The following is a 17169-nucleotide window of genomic DNA, read 5'->3' as shown; positions in this document are numbered from 1 at the left end:
AAATAAAGTCTTTTAAAAAAATAAATACTTCAGTGCAAAATAAACAAAGCATATGGCAAAACATTAAAGAATATGGGTGTCTGTTAGACGATTCTACTTTTCTGTATGTTTTGAAATTTTAAAATTAAAATTTAAAAAACAAGCCATAGGCACTAAAATGATGGGCTTCACCCATGGTGCCATTTTAAACATTCTGATTAAAACTAGTAAAGTACTGGTGATGGAGAAGTTGTTTTTCTGACCTACAAGGTTCCCATGCGGGCGGTGGTTGGGGAAAGGCATTGATGATGGAAGCCTGGAGAGAATCCTTATTGGGGAATTGATGACCTCAGTGGCAGATGAGGATCTGGTAAAGCAGTGTCGGACTCCACCCCAACAGAAATCCCCCACCTCGGCTCGGAGACTGAGCATCACTTCACTGACAGGAAAAACCACCAGTAAGTACCACCATTGATCGTTAAATTTGCAGTGTGCCTCAGATGTTGCGGACATCATGTGGCCATTTCACAGGAAACTGTTGCATTAATGAATTGTGGCAAGATTAAAAAGAAGAAAGCTGAGGAAAATTAATTTGGGCAAATGGAATTTGAAAGAGGGAGGGAGGGAGGAGAGAGGAAAGAGAAAAAATAAGGCAAGAATTAACAAATAATTAAAAGCCTGAAGAATTTAGATATTAAAATCAAACAAAAACTGCATGCTCTGTTTTAATTAAGCTATGGAAATGTGAGTAAATAATATTTTGACTGAAACTTAAAGGAAGAAGGGCACCTGGCTGGCTCAGTCAGTAGAGCATGTGACTCTTGATCTTGGGGTTGTGAGTCCAAGCCCCATGTTGTAGGGTGGATTGTACTTTAAAAAAACAACTGGGGCGTCTGGGTGGCTCAGTCGTTAAGCATCTGCCTTTGGCTCAGGTCATACTCCCAGGGTCCTGGGATCGAGCCCCGCATCCAGTTCTCTGCTCCGCCGGAGGCCTGCTTCTCCCTCTCCCACTCCCCCTGCTTGTGTTCCCTCTCTCACTGTGTCTCTCTCTGTCAAATAAATAAAATCTTTAAAAAAACAACAACAACCTTAAAGGAGGAATAAGGACAATTCATATTACAATACTCCCAGAGAGCTACATCTAGCTATCCAGAGCCCCTTATTCTAAGAGAAAATCTAAAAATTTCTCTCCCTACCCCTGTGTTCCTATGTAAGTAATAAAATACTATAAAGGAGTGACTTCTGTGGATAGGATGCTATACTATCTTTAATACTACCATAAACTTCCAATTTATGCTAATGTGGGCTTTAGTAGGCTGAATAATGTCTCCCAAGGGTATTAGATCCTAATCCCAAAATCATTAAATGTTACTTTATTTGGAAAAAAAGATCTTTGTAAATGTGATTAAATTGAGAATCTTGGGATGGGGAGATTATCCTGGATTATCTAGGTGGGCCCTGAATGCAGTCACACATATTCTTAAAAGAGGGAGGCAGAAATTGGAGTGATGGAGCCGCAAGCCAGAGAATGCTAGCAACCACCAGAAGCTTGAAGAGGTGAGGAACATGTGCTCCCACAGAGCCTCCAGAGGGAGGGTGGCCCTGCCTTGATTTCTGCCCGGTGATAATTTCTGACTTATGGCACTCCAGAACAATGACTGAATAGATTTCTGTTGTCTTAAGTCACCAAGTTTGTGGTAATCTATTACAGGAGCCACAGAAAAACTAAGAGGCAGTATGATTAGTGAAAAATTACAGAAGTTTATCAGTGAAGTGGTTTTATTTCAGCCATAGAAATAAAGCCGTAAGTAGAATATAACAGAACCTGAGAGGTTTTCAGTTTACCAACAAAGAGGTTTCCTTAGATATTTTCAGTCCCTATCCATTTATTAGCACATGGCGATCTATTAACTATTAGAATGATATAGTCTAAAAATTCCCCTTATTCTTTCTCAAAGTAGTCCCCTGATTCATAATTCTTTATTGCCTTCAGAGGTAGACTTCACACACTCACTAGAAAAACGAAAATTATAAAGACTGATAATACCAAATATTGGTGAGGATGGAGAGCAGTGGAATGCTCAGACATTGCTAGTGGGAATGCCAAAGGAAAAAGTTTGGAACTTTCTTATAAAGACATGCACATGTTTAGCACACACTTGACACAGAATCCCACTCCTCAGTATTTACTCATGAGAAATGAATACATGTAGCTACAGGAAGACTTGCAGTCCCATGTTCATAGGACCTCTATTCATAATAGTCAAAATGGAAATAATCCAATATCCACCAGCTGGTGATTGGAGAAGCAGAACGTGCTATATCTATTCAGTGGCATACTACTCAGCAATATATAAAAATGAACAAACTATTGATGTATCTAACAATGTGGGTGAATCTCAGAAGCATAATGCTAAGTAAAAGAGAACAGACACAAAAGACTAGGTGCTGTATGATTCCATTTATACTGAATTCTAGAAAAGGCAGTATAATAATGATAGAAATCAGAGCATCAGTTGCCAGGAGTTGAGAGCTAGGGAAGGGGATTGACTGAAAAAGGAGCACAGGGGAACTTTTTGGGTTGATAGAAATTTTCTACATCATGACTGTGGTGGTTGCATGATACATGTGTCAAAGCTCCTTAAATTGCACACTTAAAATTGGTGAATTTATTGTATGTAATCCTAAATTGATTTAAAAGACTGACTTAAGGGGGCGCCTGGGTGGCTCAGTCGTTAAGCATCTGCCTTCGGCTCAGGTCATAATCCCAGGGTCCTGGGATCAAGCCCTGCATCAGGCTCCCTGCTCCGCGGGAAGCCTGCTTCTCCCTCTGCCACTCCCCCTGCTTGTGTTCCCTCTCACTCTCTCTGTGTCTGTCAAATAAAAAAGTAAAAATCTTAAAAAAAAAAAACTGACTTAAAAGATTTCAGTCCAATCCATCCAAATTATTACAACTTCTAAAACAGTCCCAGTTTAGTGGGATATTACTGTTTTAAGAGGCCTAACCCCCCACTTTTGGTCATATTTTCTTTTCTTAATCAATAAGTAGAAAATTTTAAATAACCTGAGATTCAGAGATGGGTAACTGGCATTTTCTCACAGTGTGTGCAAGGTGATATTTAGAGAACTAAAAGTTTTAAATCAGTTTTAAAATACTTCTGATTAGAGGCTCCTGGCTGGCTCACTTGGTACAGCATGAGATCTTGATCTCAGCGTTGTAAGTTCAAGCCCCACATTGGGTGTAGAGATTACTTAAAAAAATAAAATCTTTATGGCCGCCTGGGTGGCTCAGTCGTTAAGCATCTGCCTTCCACTCGGGTCAGGGTCCTGGGATTGAGCCCCACATCGAGCCCCACATTGGGCTCCCTGCTCCGCAGGAAGCCTGCTTCTCCCTCTCCCACTCCCCCTGCTTGTGTTCCCTCTCTCGCTGTGTCTCACTCTGTCAAATAAATAAATAAAATCTTTAAAAGTAATGGGGCGCCTGGGTGGCTCAGTCGTTAAGCGTCTGCCTTCGGCTCAGGTCATGATCCCGGGGGCCTGGGATCAAGCCCCGCATTGGGCTCCCTGCTCAGCAGGAAGCCTGTTTCTCCCTCTCCCACTCCCCCTGCTTGTGTTCCCTCTCTCACTGTGTGTCTCTCTGTCAAATAAATAAATAAAATCTTAAAAAAAAAAGCAAAGTCATTAGTACAATGCTATTTTAGAATGAATAAAAGTTTTCAAAATAGATCTTCATGTTTGTTTTTTTTTTTAAGATTTTATTTGAGAGAGAGAGCACGAGAGGGGGAGGGTCAGAGGGAGAAGCAGACTCCCCGCTGAACAGGGAGCCCGATGTGGGACTCAATCCCGGGACTCCAGGATCATGACCCGAGCCAAAGGCAGTCGCCCAACCAACTGAGCCACCCAGGCACCCTTAAAGATTTCATTTATTCGTTTGAGACAGAGCATGAGCAGGGGGAGAGGCAGAGGCAGAGGGAGAAACAGGCTCTGCTGAGCCAGGACCCCTTCATGGGGCTCGATCCCAGGATGCTGAGATTACGACCTGAGCTGAAGGCAGACACTTAACTGACTGAGCCACCCAGGTGCCCCAAGATCTTCGTGTTTAAAAAAGAAAATATTCAGGGGTGCCTGGCCGGCTTAGTCGGTAGAGCATATGATTCTTGGTCTTGGGGTCATGAGTTTGAGCCCCACATTGTACATAGAGATTACTTTGAAAAATAAAAATCAAAAAAATATATTCAGAGCAAGGAAAAAGTAACTAGCAGCTAAGAGGCCACAGTACCAGTCCTTCAATCATTAGAGTTTCCCATTTTAGCAATCTTTATGCATTGGTATAGAAAAACTTGAGTTTTACCTGAAGAATGTTTTATGCAAGATATCGTCCAGCAGTATGAATTCAAAGATTCTTAAACACTAAAATGTGTAGTTTGTCCTTTATGGTGTGACATGTAAGTTAAATTTAATAGTTAATCACCACAAGAAATTACCAAATATTTAATTTTTTCTCTTGTTACCTACCCGCTTCTATCCCTAAAATCTGTTTACCATCTTTTTTTTTTAACCGTTCTTGGGGTTTGGGAGGCAAAGGCAGTTTAGATCCCATTCAGGCAGCCCACCACACTCTCCCCCAAGAACGGGGCCTAAGCATGTGCGGGCGGGGGGTGGTGAGGGCGGGTGGCAAATGAAGCAGTGCCCAGAAAAGGAAGCAGTTCTGGGCTTCGGGTGCCGCAGTGTACCAGGAATCTTCCCTTTTCTTTCAACACAATAGCAAAAACACAGATTTCAGGTTAGCCATTTAGAGCTTCACAAACCTGGGTCTGTGCCCACTAAGGGACTCAGAGGTAGGTAGGTAAGAGGGTACCTGCAAGTGATGCTGTGGGTCTTTCCCACCTCACTCCTCAGATTCAGGGGCTTGCTAGCACTTTGTGACAGGTACCATACCAGGTGATTTACACCTGTAATATCTCATTCACCTTTCCCAGTGACCCATGAGGTGTATATTTTCCCTATTTTAGGCTGAGGAAATTCAAACTCAGAAGAAATTTGACATCTAACCAAAGTTATAAATTGCAAGTGGTGAGGTTGGAATTTGAATGTAGGAGTCTGTTGGATTCTTTTCCTTTGTGCCAAGATGCCTCCCACTGGGCCGAACTGGCCTGAGGCAAGTTTCAACAGGGCCCCTGAGAAGCCAGCCTGCTGTGGTGAAGTGTTCCCTGCCTGGTGGACACAGGTAATACCCCATAGTACTTTAGTTTATTACCTTGCATGAGAATTCAGCTGCTGTTCATTATTTTTTCAGAACCCAATGCTGGACAGATCCAAGAAGGAATTGGAGAAGCTGTGAATAATATTGTGAAACATTTTCACAAACCTGAGAAAGAGGTATGATGATCTATAAAACTTTGTAGGATTTTAAAGCCATTTTTATACATGATATATAAGGCAGTAGAGGGTATGTTAATTTTTATTTGTAAGCTTTCTCATAGCTACAAAAACATGCTTCATAGCCGTCCTCAGCACCTCTTCTTCTAGCATCTTGTTAAACATAGATGCGGCTGATCATCCTTTGGCACTGTGTGTTTTGCCCCACAGAGAGGAAGCCTCACAGTGTTGCTATGTGGAGAAAATGGACTGGTTGTGGCACTTGAACAAGTCTTCCATCATGGGTTCAAATCTGCCCGCATCTTTCACAAGAATGTCTTCATCTGGGACTTCATAGGTAAATTAAAGCGGGTGTATATTATTATAAGGTCACTGAAATGTTTCTTAGAAAACTCGAAGACCCAGCAGTTTAAGCAAATAAGGGTTAGTAACAAGGGAGTACATTTTTTAAAATAAATACCAAATTAGCAGTATCTTTGCTTTTCATTCATTCAACAAATATTTATAGTGTCCATAATATTCCAGACACTATTCTAGATACTCAAGATATACATCAAGGGACACCTGGCTGGCTCAGTCGGCAGAGCATGGGACTCTTGATCTCAGGGTCATGAGTTCAAGCCCCACGTTGGGCATAGAGCTTACTCTAAAAGAAAGATAAACATCAAGAGATAAGTAAAACACGAAAATTTCTGTGGTTGACAAACTTATATTCTGGTGGGGACAGGAACCCAGACAATACACAAAAACATAACAGGTATGCATGTCATCTAGTATGTTACAAAGCTATGTTTGATGTGGAAAAAAATAGAGCAGTGTGACAGGACATGGAGTGGAGAGTGCTCTTCTAAGTGGGGCGGTTACACGCTTTGTGGACAAGGTGACATTTGAGCAAAGACTCTAAGGAAGTGAGTCAAGCCATGTGACAATCTGGGAGAAGAGCACTGGGGGCTGAGAGAACTGCCAGGGAGAGGCCCCAAGCTGGGAGTGTGCTTGGCCTTTTCGTAGAATAGCAAGACTAATGTGACTGGGGCAGAGTGAGGGAGACAAGAGACTAAGGATATTGGGGAAGGGGGCTATTTACTGCCAGAGCAAGGTGCTTTAGGGCCATCTAGGCCTTTGGAAGAACTTCGGTCTTTATCATGATTGAAATAGGAAGTCATTGGAAGGCTTGGAGCCAAGGAGTGAGTGACATAATGTAACTTCTGTTTTAGAAGGACTACTCTAGCTTTATGCTGTCCAGTATGGTAACAACTAGGTACATGTGGCTATTTAAATTTAAACTGATTTAATGTAAATTAAATTTAAAATTCACTTCCTTAGTCACACCTGCCTTAACCTAGGAGCTACTAAATTGAACCTTGCAGATATAGAACATTTCATTCATCACAGAAAGTTCTGTTGGAGTATGCTGCTCCAGCTTGCTAAATAAGCTTTGTAATCTTTATTTTGGTATGCAGTTCTTCTAGAATTCCCAGTTTTTTTTAAAGGGGTGTTGAATCATTTTGTGTCTTGAAATATAGTCTAGATGAAGTAGTTGATTTTATCCAACTTAGAATTTTTAGACAAAAGGTTGACAGAGCTAGGCATTTTTTTTTCTTTTGGAATGCCTAGAATCTTACTGCTCCTGTTTCTGGTATGAGTATACATATCCCTTCCTCAGATTTCCTGAATCAGTTCTATTTCAAGATTTTGTCACAAAGTGTTAGCCAGCCATTCTGTAACCAGAACAGAGGGCACCATCCTAATGGCTACTGTATATTTGCTAGTTACTCCTAGAAGATTCTCGTCTTGACAGAGGAGTCCATTTTTTTCTTTTTTGCCAATTTCCATTGCTTGAAGGTATTCTAAAGAGAGTAAACTTTTACCCTTCTGGAATGCAGTCTAGATTAGAAAATAAACTCCTGGAAGCATACTGTTCCACTGTGAAACATGGACCTCTGGAATTCATCTTGAAACCAATGATAAAGTAATGATTTTGGTTTCTGAACTGGCTATAATGCAAAGCATCAGTAGTGTTTCCAGAATAAACTAAGTGATTAATCTTTCTGTACATGAAGTATTAATGTGTATTGTCATATGATTCTGACTTCTTTCCCCAGAGAAAGCAGTTGCTTATTTTGAAACCACTGACCAGATTCTAGACAATGAAGATGATGTCCTTATTCAGAAATCATCCTGCAAAACCTTCTGCCACTATGTAAATGCTATTAATACTGCACCCAGGAACATTGGGAAGGACGGCAAATTCCAGATTTTAGTTTGCCTCGGAACACGGTATAAAGCTAGCTCTTGACTTTCCCTATATTTGTTACATGTTGAACAAGAGTCCAGAAGGGGTTATGCCAGATCATGCCCCTCCCAAAGCTCTGCCCTGGGCTTCTTTCATTCCTAGTTTTCTTATGAGACTACTGTTTATTGGGTACTTGCTATGTGTTGGCACTATGCTAAGTACATGACATTCATTGTTTCATTTAATGCTCCTGTCACTTCACTGCTACACTACATGAAGGAGCAGCTGTTTTCCCATCTATACAATGAGCTGAGGCATAGCTAAGTTAACCAGCTTTCCCAAGGCCACACATCTAGAAAGAGGCAGAGCCAAGATTCATACCCAGTCTCATTCGAGAGCCGCAGCTCTCAACCATTACACCACACTGGCTCCAAAGGTGGGCAGATAGGTAGTAGGTAGTTTGCTAGGGAATTTGACACACCAGCACATATACATACATATATTTACAATATACCACCATAGTACTTTAATAACATTGTAGAATTCATACTATATAATTTTTTCTATATAAATAATTCTTAACTATATAAAGTCTTCTCTTTAAGACAATTTCCTACCCCTGTATCTTTTGAAAATGACACATAGGAGCTGTACAATCCATTAATTTTAAAACTCATATCAGAATTGTAAGAAATGAAACATGTAGACCTTTAGAATAATTTTTTTTTTTTAAGATTTCTTTATTTATTTGAGAAAGTACAGGGGAGGGGCAGAGGGCGAGGGAGAGAGAGAATCTCAAGCAGACTCCCCGCTGAGTGTATATTCCAATGCAGGGCTCAATCTCCCAACCCTGAGATCATGACCTGAGCCAAAATCAAGAGTGAGACGCTCAGTGGACTGAGCCACCCAGGCGTCCCAAGAATAAGATTCTTTTTAAGTTATCTGTGCAGTGTTTTTTTCTACAGCCCTGGCTCCCCAACAAGATTCAGGATGGCCTAGTTATGGCTGCTCTTGTCATGAAAGGCATATTGTGGGGCGCCCGGCTGGCTCAGAAGAGCATGCGACTCTTAATCTCAGGGTTTGAGCCCCATTTTGGATGTAGAGATTACTACAAAAAATAAACTTCGAAAAAAAAAAAAAGAAAGGCATATAGAGGGATGCTCAGCAAGGACATCTTAGATACTTAATGACAGATAACTAATGTCAGAGTTTAATCAGTACACACTGAAGGTTGGGCACCTGGGTGGCTCAGTCAGTTAAACGTCTGCCTTGGGCTCAGGTCATGATCCTGGAGTCCCAGGATCGAGTCCTACCATCAGGCTCTCTGCTCACTGGGGAGTCTCCTTCTCCCTCTGACCCTCCCTCCCTCCTGTGCTTTCTCTCTCTCTCTCAAAAAAAAAAAAAAAAAAAGACACACTGAAGGTTGAGATGTTGTCCTCCTGAAACAACTGGTTTACAGAACTAAGTTCTTTATTTCTTAATAAGAGGGGCCAATTTCAGCTATGCTTCTAAAATTCCTTTTGGGGGCACCTGGGTGGCTCAGTCGGTTAAGCGGCTGCCTTCAGCTCAGGTCATGATCCCGGGGTCCTGGGATTGAGCCCCACATCCAGCTCCCTGCTCAGTGGAGAGCCTGCTTCTCCCTCTCTCTCTGCCTGCTGCTCGGCCTACTTGTGCTTTCTCTCTCCGTGTCAAATAAATAAAATCTTTTTAAAAATAAATAAATAAAATTCCTTTTGAACGTGATCCTTATCTTCTTTTATATCTTTACTGTTCTGATTAATTAGACCACTGCACCCCCTCTGTAGGTTTATAAAATCTACTTAATGTTTTTCTGCTTTTTGTTCCTTACCTTATATAAGATATGGATGTTATGTTGTGTTAGTCTTTTAAAAATGTTAGTCCCAACTATTTAATGTAGTCTTTCTTCCCAAAGGGTCAGTATACTTTGGCATGCCTTGCCACAGATGTCTGAGTAATACCCCTGTAAAAAAGAGATACAAAATGACATTCTGCCTCTTTTTTTAAAGTGTCAAATCGGGGGCGCCTGGGTGGCTCAGATGGTTAAGCATCTGGTTTCGGCTCAGGTCATGAGGATCGAGCCCCACTTCTCCCTCTCCCTCTCCTGTTCCCCCTGCTTGTGCTCTCTCGCTCTGCTCTCTCTGTCAAATAAATAAAATCTTTAAAAAAAATAAAGTGTTAAATCAGAACACAGAATCTCTTTAATGTGGGTAAGTCCTTATGGCCAATTTGTCCAGACTTACTTTTACAATCTCTTGGGTTTTCCCATTAGCTTACACTGTCTCATTAATGTATCTTTTTAACCAGCCAATTGCCAAATTCTTGACTTTGGTCTCCTCTCTGCTGACCTCCAAACTTGACTAGGTTTTGCTCTGTCCAGCCCCGCACCTTCCCATTGAAAGCTCTCACGTGTGTGGTGTTCTGCAGCAAGGTCAGCAGAGCTCAGGACTTCTTTCTCTTTGAATCTGTAGGGATCGCCTGCTCCCACAGTGGATCCCACTCTTAGCCGAGTGTCCTGCCATTACCCGAATGTACGAGGAGAGCGCCCTCCTGCGAGACCGCATGACTGTCAACTCTCTCATCCGCATTCTGCAGACCATTCAGGACTTCACCATAGTCTTGGAAGGCTCACTCATCAAAGGAGTGGATGTGTAACCCACGTGGCTAGAAACGCTCAGTCCAGACCCCTTGTTCCTGAGCCTTCCCCAACTATGGGGACTGATTTGGACTTGTCTGACAAGGGAGTGAGTCAGTGCGGGGGCAACACACCGTATTCCCCAATTTGAACAATCCTCACACTACAGACAAGGCAAAATGCTGTATTGTAGTTCATTTGAACCTGGAATTTAGTATAAAATAGAGTATTTTCATGTGTTAGATGTGTGTAAATATGCTATCTTCTTTAAGAAATTATATTACTCTAATAAGATACTTTTCTTAGATTGAATATTCCTGTGACTTAAAATAAGTAGCTTAACCGCATTGGGAGTTGGGGAGGGGAAGAGTGGTGCTAGCCAGGAAGAAGCCAGTAAACATGTAATTACAGTGCAACCCATTCGGGGGCTTTTATTTCCCTCCAGGTATCACAAAGGAACCCAGAATGCATTGTTATATCATAGCCATCCATCCTGGTGTGTCCGATCCTTTGTATTGTGAATGTGAACAGCTTTACCTACTGTACATGATAGTCCTCACTTACATTTTTTTTTTAGGTTACAAATGGTTTCATACATTTGAATTGAGTCACTTTTCCAGTCTTTTGGAAAAATTTTTCCGTCGGCACAAGATAAAGATATGATTCAAATATTTTAAATACTGGACCCCAGGAGCTTGGCTGAACTGGAAAGAGAACACACAAAGCCCTGAAAAGTATGTTAAATTGTAGGATTATAACTTCTTTACACTTTGGAAAGATTAGCCTAGACTAACTTCATTCTTGGCATTTTTATTCTTGTTATGTGAGCTACTTTGAAGAGATGTGAATTTCAGAGTGTTGGTCTCATAGTTATAAGAACTGCAAATGGCAGTTTGATTCTGTACTTATAATTTGGCCATCTGACCCCCCGCAGTCCTTACCTCAAGGGTAATCTCAAACCCTGTCTTTGTTAGGTTCCATTCACCCCTCCCCTCCCCTCTTCCTGTGCCCATCCCCCTCTCAGGAAATGGAAGGAATGTCTAAGAAGGAGGAGGGCTCTGTGTAGCTTGGAATGTTTTTGTGAAAGTATTTGTTGACCATGATAATGCAAATAACAGAGGGAAAGAGCAAGAATGAACCCTTTCTGGGTGTTTCAGGGCAAGTTTTATGTTCCTTTTTAAGAAAGGGTAATATAAAACAACTGGCCCTGAGAAGGTGAAAGCCAGGGCAGCACAGACTGACAAAAATGGAAGCAGTACGGGAGGCAACAGTGTTGAAAGACCAAACATTGTGAGTAGCTTTCCAGCTTGGTATTTTATAAGGAAGTTAAATAAATGTGGGATTAGCCAGTTACCTTCAGTCTTCGTTTATGGTAGGTCCTGTAACTCATTAGGCATTTGCACATTGTTAGCGGTGAAATTGCCTCAGCAGAGCCCCGGGGTTTATTCCCAGTTGTGGCTGAGAAGCAAAGCCATGGCCTCTCAGGACCCTTGTACAGTCTTGAGGGTCCTGGGCTTAGCCAACAGTATTGTTCCACTTATTTCCTGGAGGAAGAAACTAATGAAACAAGTGCCTCACTCCCTTTATCAAACACTATATTCAGCTGCGGTCACCAAGGCACATCCCCTTTTAACCAGTGACTTAATCCAGGAGCACCGGGGGAGTTGAAGGCAGCATTTAGAAGCCCAAGGAAGAGCTTTAAGAAGATGATTCTGGGTGACCTGGGTAGCCTGGAGATTTGCTCGCCTGAGGCTAAGGGCTGTCTGCATTGGTGTAGCTCTTCCAAGGACCTGGAAAGTCTATCATGGGAGGCATCCAGACCCTATTTAACAGGTTCTTGTGTTGCAGTGATCAGACAGCACAGAATGATCAGTGCAGGGTTTTATTATTCTTAGTACCTTTCTTAGAAGGCCATGGCTCTGGCACACTCTGGGCAGCTGAGAGATGACTTAGGTTAGTATGCTAGTATCAAGTCCTCATTTTATAGATGGGAACACTTGAGGATCAGAGAGGCTAAATACTTACCCCACGGCTGGTCAGTAACCAGAGTCTAGAGCTCGTGTCTTTTATTACACCAAGGCTGCATGAGACTGAGCTCCAAGGAGGCATTCATATTTTTTTTATAAAAATTTTATTTATTTGACAGAGAGACACAGCGAGAGAGGGAACACAAGCAGGGGGAGTGGGAGAGGGAGAAGCAGGCTTCCCGCCAAGCAGGGAGCCCAATGTGGGGCTCAATCCCAGGACCCTGGGATCATGACCCACGTGTAAGGCAGACACTTAACGAAGGCAGACGTTTAACCGCTGAGCCACCCAGGCACCCTGAGGAGGCATTCATGTTCATAGTCTTTCTACCCCTGGATCTTTATCCATACCTAAACAGGTAGGAAATCACTGTTAATATTCGTTTATAAGAATCATTTATAAGGAGGGCGCCTGGGTGGCTCAGTTGGTTAAGCGACTGCCTTTGGCTCAGGTCATGATCCTGGAGTCCCGGGATCAAGTCCCACATCAGGCTCCCTGCTCAGCAGGGAGTCTGCTTCTCCCTCTGACCCCTTCCCTCTCATGCTCTCTATCTGTCATTCTCTCTCTCTCAAATAAATAAATAAAATCTTTTAAAAAAATCATTTATAAGGATTAACATTCATTTTAACAAATTATTCTCAAGTAGTTAAGAATTACATCCATTACAAAAACTAGGAGCAAAATTGGATTTGGGGCCTGTGAATAAAGCTATTACATTAAAAAGTACCCCCAAAAAAGAGTTATACCTAAAGTTTTATCCCACTTTGTGTAGTATGACCATTACAGTGGAAATGACCGATTTCAAAAGAAATAATCACACCAGAACTGACACCTCCTCTAGAATGCTGGACCCTTTAAATTGGTTACCTGAGGAGCCCATATAGTTATTCCAGTGATAACAGCCAGGGCTCCAAACCTGTGGGGACCTCCTTGCAAGATGCTTAGATGGCCTACAGCCCATTCTTCTGTTGCCAGTTATGGTAAATCTTGGCCTTTTAGAAGAAATTTAATATTTGGAAACAAAAAGTCCTTAGGATCCAAGCTGATGAAAAACGATGCTTAAGCAGAGTTTGAGGTCACAAACAATTCTAAAGAAATAAGACCTAGTTCTTATGTGGCTTATAACTGCCTCTAAGCCAATACCAGAATATTTTGAGCAGGACAGAGGCAGACCCCTTAGAATAAGTGTCCATAGCTGACTTTTGGAAGGACCATACCCAGTTAGAGGTATCCTTTTTGCTATATTAATTTTTTAATTAGTATATTGCTTCATAATCACACCTCAGAGTTAAAGTAAGTAAAAATCAATTTTGTAATTGACTTTTTTTCCTCAGAATAAATTAAAAGTAATGCCTGGAACCACAATTAGTATTTTCATATAATAATAGCTTGAGAGGAAATTGTTTTAAAATGAAATTGCCAAAAATATTACCTCTTGAAACATCTGATTTCCAAGTGTTTTTCAGATGTCCTGAAACTCCGAATCTTATCCTTTCTGATACAGTGGTGGGACAATGTGTGAGCCCAAAAAGCAGTGCCCTGGGTGGGCCTCGTTAGTGCCTTAAAACTGACTGAGGCTCCATGTGGGGTGTGGAGTAGCATAAAGTGGGATTCTAGTTGGGGTGAAATAGGCCTACAGAGAACAAAAGTTCTTCCTCTTTCTCTTTCCCACTGGGAGCAAGAATTTGATATAAGAAACCTGAAACCTGCAAAAGTTTGCAATTTCCCTCTAAAATTTATTTTCAATGTTTCCCACATTTTTGAACCTTTGTAACCCTGTGGTATTTACTTTAACACGTCTTTTTTTTAAAAATCATTTTCATGAACTTCTGTCCCACTACATGAATGATATAGGAGAAATAACTGAATTGCTTGTATTTCCTTTTTTGGAATAAAGCACCGTTGTATGCAAATGTAAGTGAAAGAGAGGTAGAGACGATACTTAACGGTCTATGTGTAGTATATGTTGACACCTCTAAGATTTTTTTTTAGAACAAAGCATTTTTTTTTAAGATTTTATTTATTTATTTAATTGACAGAGACAGTGAGAGAGGGAACACAAGCAGGGGGAGGGTCAGAGGGAGAAGCAGGCTTCCCGCCGAGCAGGGAGCCCGATGTGGGGCTCAATCCCAGGACCCTGAGATCATGACCTGAGCTGAAGGCAGTCGCTTAACCAACTGAGCCACCCAGGCGCCCCACCTCTAAGATATTTTGAAACATGAGGCAACAGACGAGGACCTCAGATCCCGAGGGAAATATTTATTGGACAGCATTGAGAGTGTAGCTCTTAATTGAAATATCTTCTTTCTGCTAAGAATTATGATTTTTCAGTGGATTTTCACTTGTATTTTCTCTGTGAGGTTTACAGAAACTATCCTTTTCACCATGTTGAAAGGACAGTCTGAACCTTAGCTATTTATATTTCAGTATTAACACACCTTCATTGATTGAGAATGGAGTCTCGAACTCCTCTCTACTTTTATGAAGTGAATGCTGTTTCTAGGTCATCAGTTTCTTTGGAAGCCCTTGTTCCTTACATAAGTATTTGTTATTTATTTAGCTTAAAAGGAGACGGAAATGAATAATAAACTTCTAGGCCCCTTATTCCTATTAAAATACATTTCTAAATCTCTTGGATTTCCAAGCTTTTTTGAAGAGGGTGCTGATGACGTGATCAGAGGAATCCAGTCCAAGAAGAAACTCATCCTCCTAGATCTTCCTTGAGCTGATCATCCTCTCAAGGACAGAATAGAGATTAGCTCCAGAAATGTATCACATTGAGCAGTTGACACCAGAGTGAAAAAAATACACATCAAAAAGTTTCTCTTCATTTGAAGGAACCCAGGGCATCCTTGGGTTATGTGGGAGAGAATCACACTTCATCTGGTTTCCTGAATGTATTTGTGTGTGGCTCCAGTCTATTCCAAACCAAATCTTGTTGAAAGTAGAGAGGTATGGTAAGGAGTTCCTGTTGTCAATCAAATGAGGGTGTTAAACATAGAAAAAAACCGTCTGTGTTACACTTGAACCATGTATAAATGTACCCTGTGTATCTTTTTAAACAATGAACATTTCTGCATTTAAATTATATTGTGTTTCTTTGTATTGTTAACAATGCATCAGAACTGGATTTTTTTTCCTCATCTGAACATAATATAAAATTTAAAGAGTATTGTGATATCAAGCACTTTAACATACATATCAGAGAAACTGACATGGGTTTTTCAGGTTTTGAAGTACATTTAAATATGACTTTTCATGATTTGTTCTTTACAAATAAAACTGTGGGGTTGATACTTTGTTTTGCTTTGTTATTATAGAATCTTTTTTTTTTTAAAGATTTTATTATTTGAGAGAGAGAGATTGAGAGATAGAGAGCACAAGAGGGAAGAGGGTCAGAGAGAGAAGCAGACTCCCTGCTGAGCAGGGAGCCCGATGTGGGACTCGATCCTGGGACTCCAGGATCATGACCTGAGCCGAAGGCAGTTGCTTAACCAACTGAGCCACCCAGACGCCCCTATAGAATCTTTTATTAAAAGATTTCATTTATTTATTTGACAGAGACACAGTGAGAGAGGGAACACAAGCAGGGGGAGTGTGAGAGGGAGAAGCAGGCTTCAGGCCAAATAGGGAGCCCTATGCGAGGCTCAGTCCCAGGACCCTGGGATTATGACCTGAGCTGAAGGCAGATGCTTAACCAAATGAGCCACCTAGGCACCCCTATAAATAAATAAATGTTAAAAAATAAAAAGCTTACTTTTGGACCTAAGTTTGTAATATCTGTTAGACATCCAAGTAGAAAAGCTTAGTAGACACTTGCACATACAGATAGGAATTTAGGGCAGAACAGTAGTGTATTTGTCATCGTCCAATCAAGAGTCAGAAACCACACAGCTATTTGAAGAGGGGTGATTTATTTTATTTATTTATTTATTTATTTTTAAGTAAGCTCTGTGCTCCCTGTGGGGTTTGAACTAGGAACCCTGAGATCAAGAGTTGCATCTTCTACCAGCTGAGGCAGCCAGGTGCCCCAGAAGGGGTGGTTTAATGTAAAAAAACTATGTATGACAGTTCTCTCTAGAAACAGAACCAAGAGGGTGTGTGTGTGTGTGTGTGTGTGTGTGTGTGTGTACATAGAGAAATTTTAAGGAATTGGCTCATGCAATTGTAGAGACTTGGTAAATCCAAAATCTACAGGGTAGGCTGTCAGGCTGGACACCCAGGGAAGAGTTGTAGTTCAAGTCCAAAGGCAGTCTGCTGGCAGAATTCTTTCTTGTTCAGAGGAGGTCAATCTGTGTTCTATTTAGGCCTTCAACTGATTTGGTGGGGCCCACCCATATTATGAAGAGTAATCTGCTTTACTTGAAGGCCACCAATGTAATTTCATCCAAAAAACATTTTCACAGAACCATTTAGAATAATGTTTCATTAAATATCTGACCACCGTGGCCCAGCCAGATTGATACATAACATTTAACCATCACAAACTATAACAAGAAATTAGAACAAAGGGAGATTTGCTGCTAAGCAATAAAAAGAACTGAAGAATACAAGAATTAAAACACAAAACAAAACACAAGAATAGCATCTATATGAGCAGCCACTAACCCTAGGCCCGAGGCCAGGCAAACCTAAAGTGCCCCCTCTCCCTCAGGCTGAGAGCCCAATTTTGTTAGGGCACAACCATAGCCCATCAGTACTAAAATGCCACACCAGTAGCACTTGTGAATCTACCCTTAGGTGCCAGGGAACTATCCATGGGGAGGTACCATGTCCCAGAACTTCCTGGGAGGCCATCCATGGAGAGGTGCTATACCAGTAAGACTCAGTGGAGAGCCACCCAAGGGAATGCCATACGAGGTTAGCTGCCAAGCACAAGAGCTAGGAGCGTCCTGTAGGA

The 17169-nt window shown here is 41.4% G+C and overlaps 1 protein-coding gene across 1 annotated transcript in view; it reads left to right on the top strand.

Moving 5' to 3' along the window:
• The window catches only part of DENND5B (DENN domain containing 5B), a 187613-nt gene extending 172045 nt beyond the window's left edge, over positions 1-15568 (top strand). The window contains exons 17-21 of the mRNA XM_028113302.2: positions 250-437; positions 5276-5358; positions 5569-5695; positions 7461-7635; positions 10081-15568. Coding sequence (XP_027969103.1) covers positions 250-437; positions 5276-5358; positions 5569-5695; positions 7461-7635; positions 10081-10264 — 757 coding nt within the window. The 3' untranslated portion in view covers positions 10265-15568. The remainder of the gene's footprint in view (positions 1-249; positions 438-5275; positions 5359-5568; positions 5696-7460; positions 7636-10080) is intronic.
• The last annotated feature ends 1601 nt before the right edge of the window (positions 15569-17169 follow it).

Source organism: Eumetopias jubatus, unplaced genomic scaffold (genome assembly GCF_037043125.1).
Source record: "Eumetopias jubatus isolate StellerSeaLion01/CBP00866 unplaced genomic scaffold, mEumJub1_p1.0 scaffold_8, whole genome shotgun sequence".
Lineage (NCBI taxonomy): Eukaryota > Metazoa > Chordata > Mammalia > Carnivora > Otariidae > Eumetopias > Eumetopias jubatus.
The sequence above is the reverse complement of the archived record's forward strand: the minus strand, read 5'-3'. Positions and strand labels throughout refer to the sequence as shown.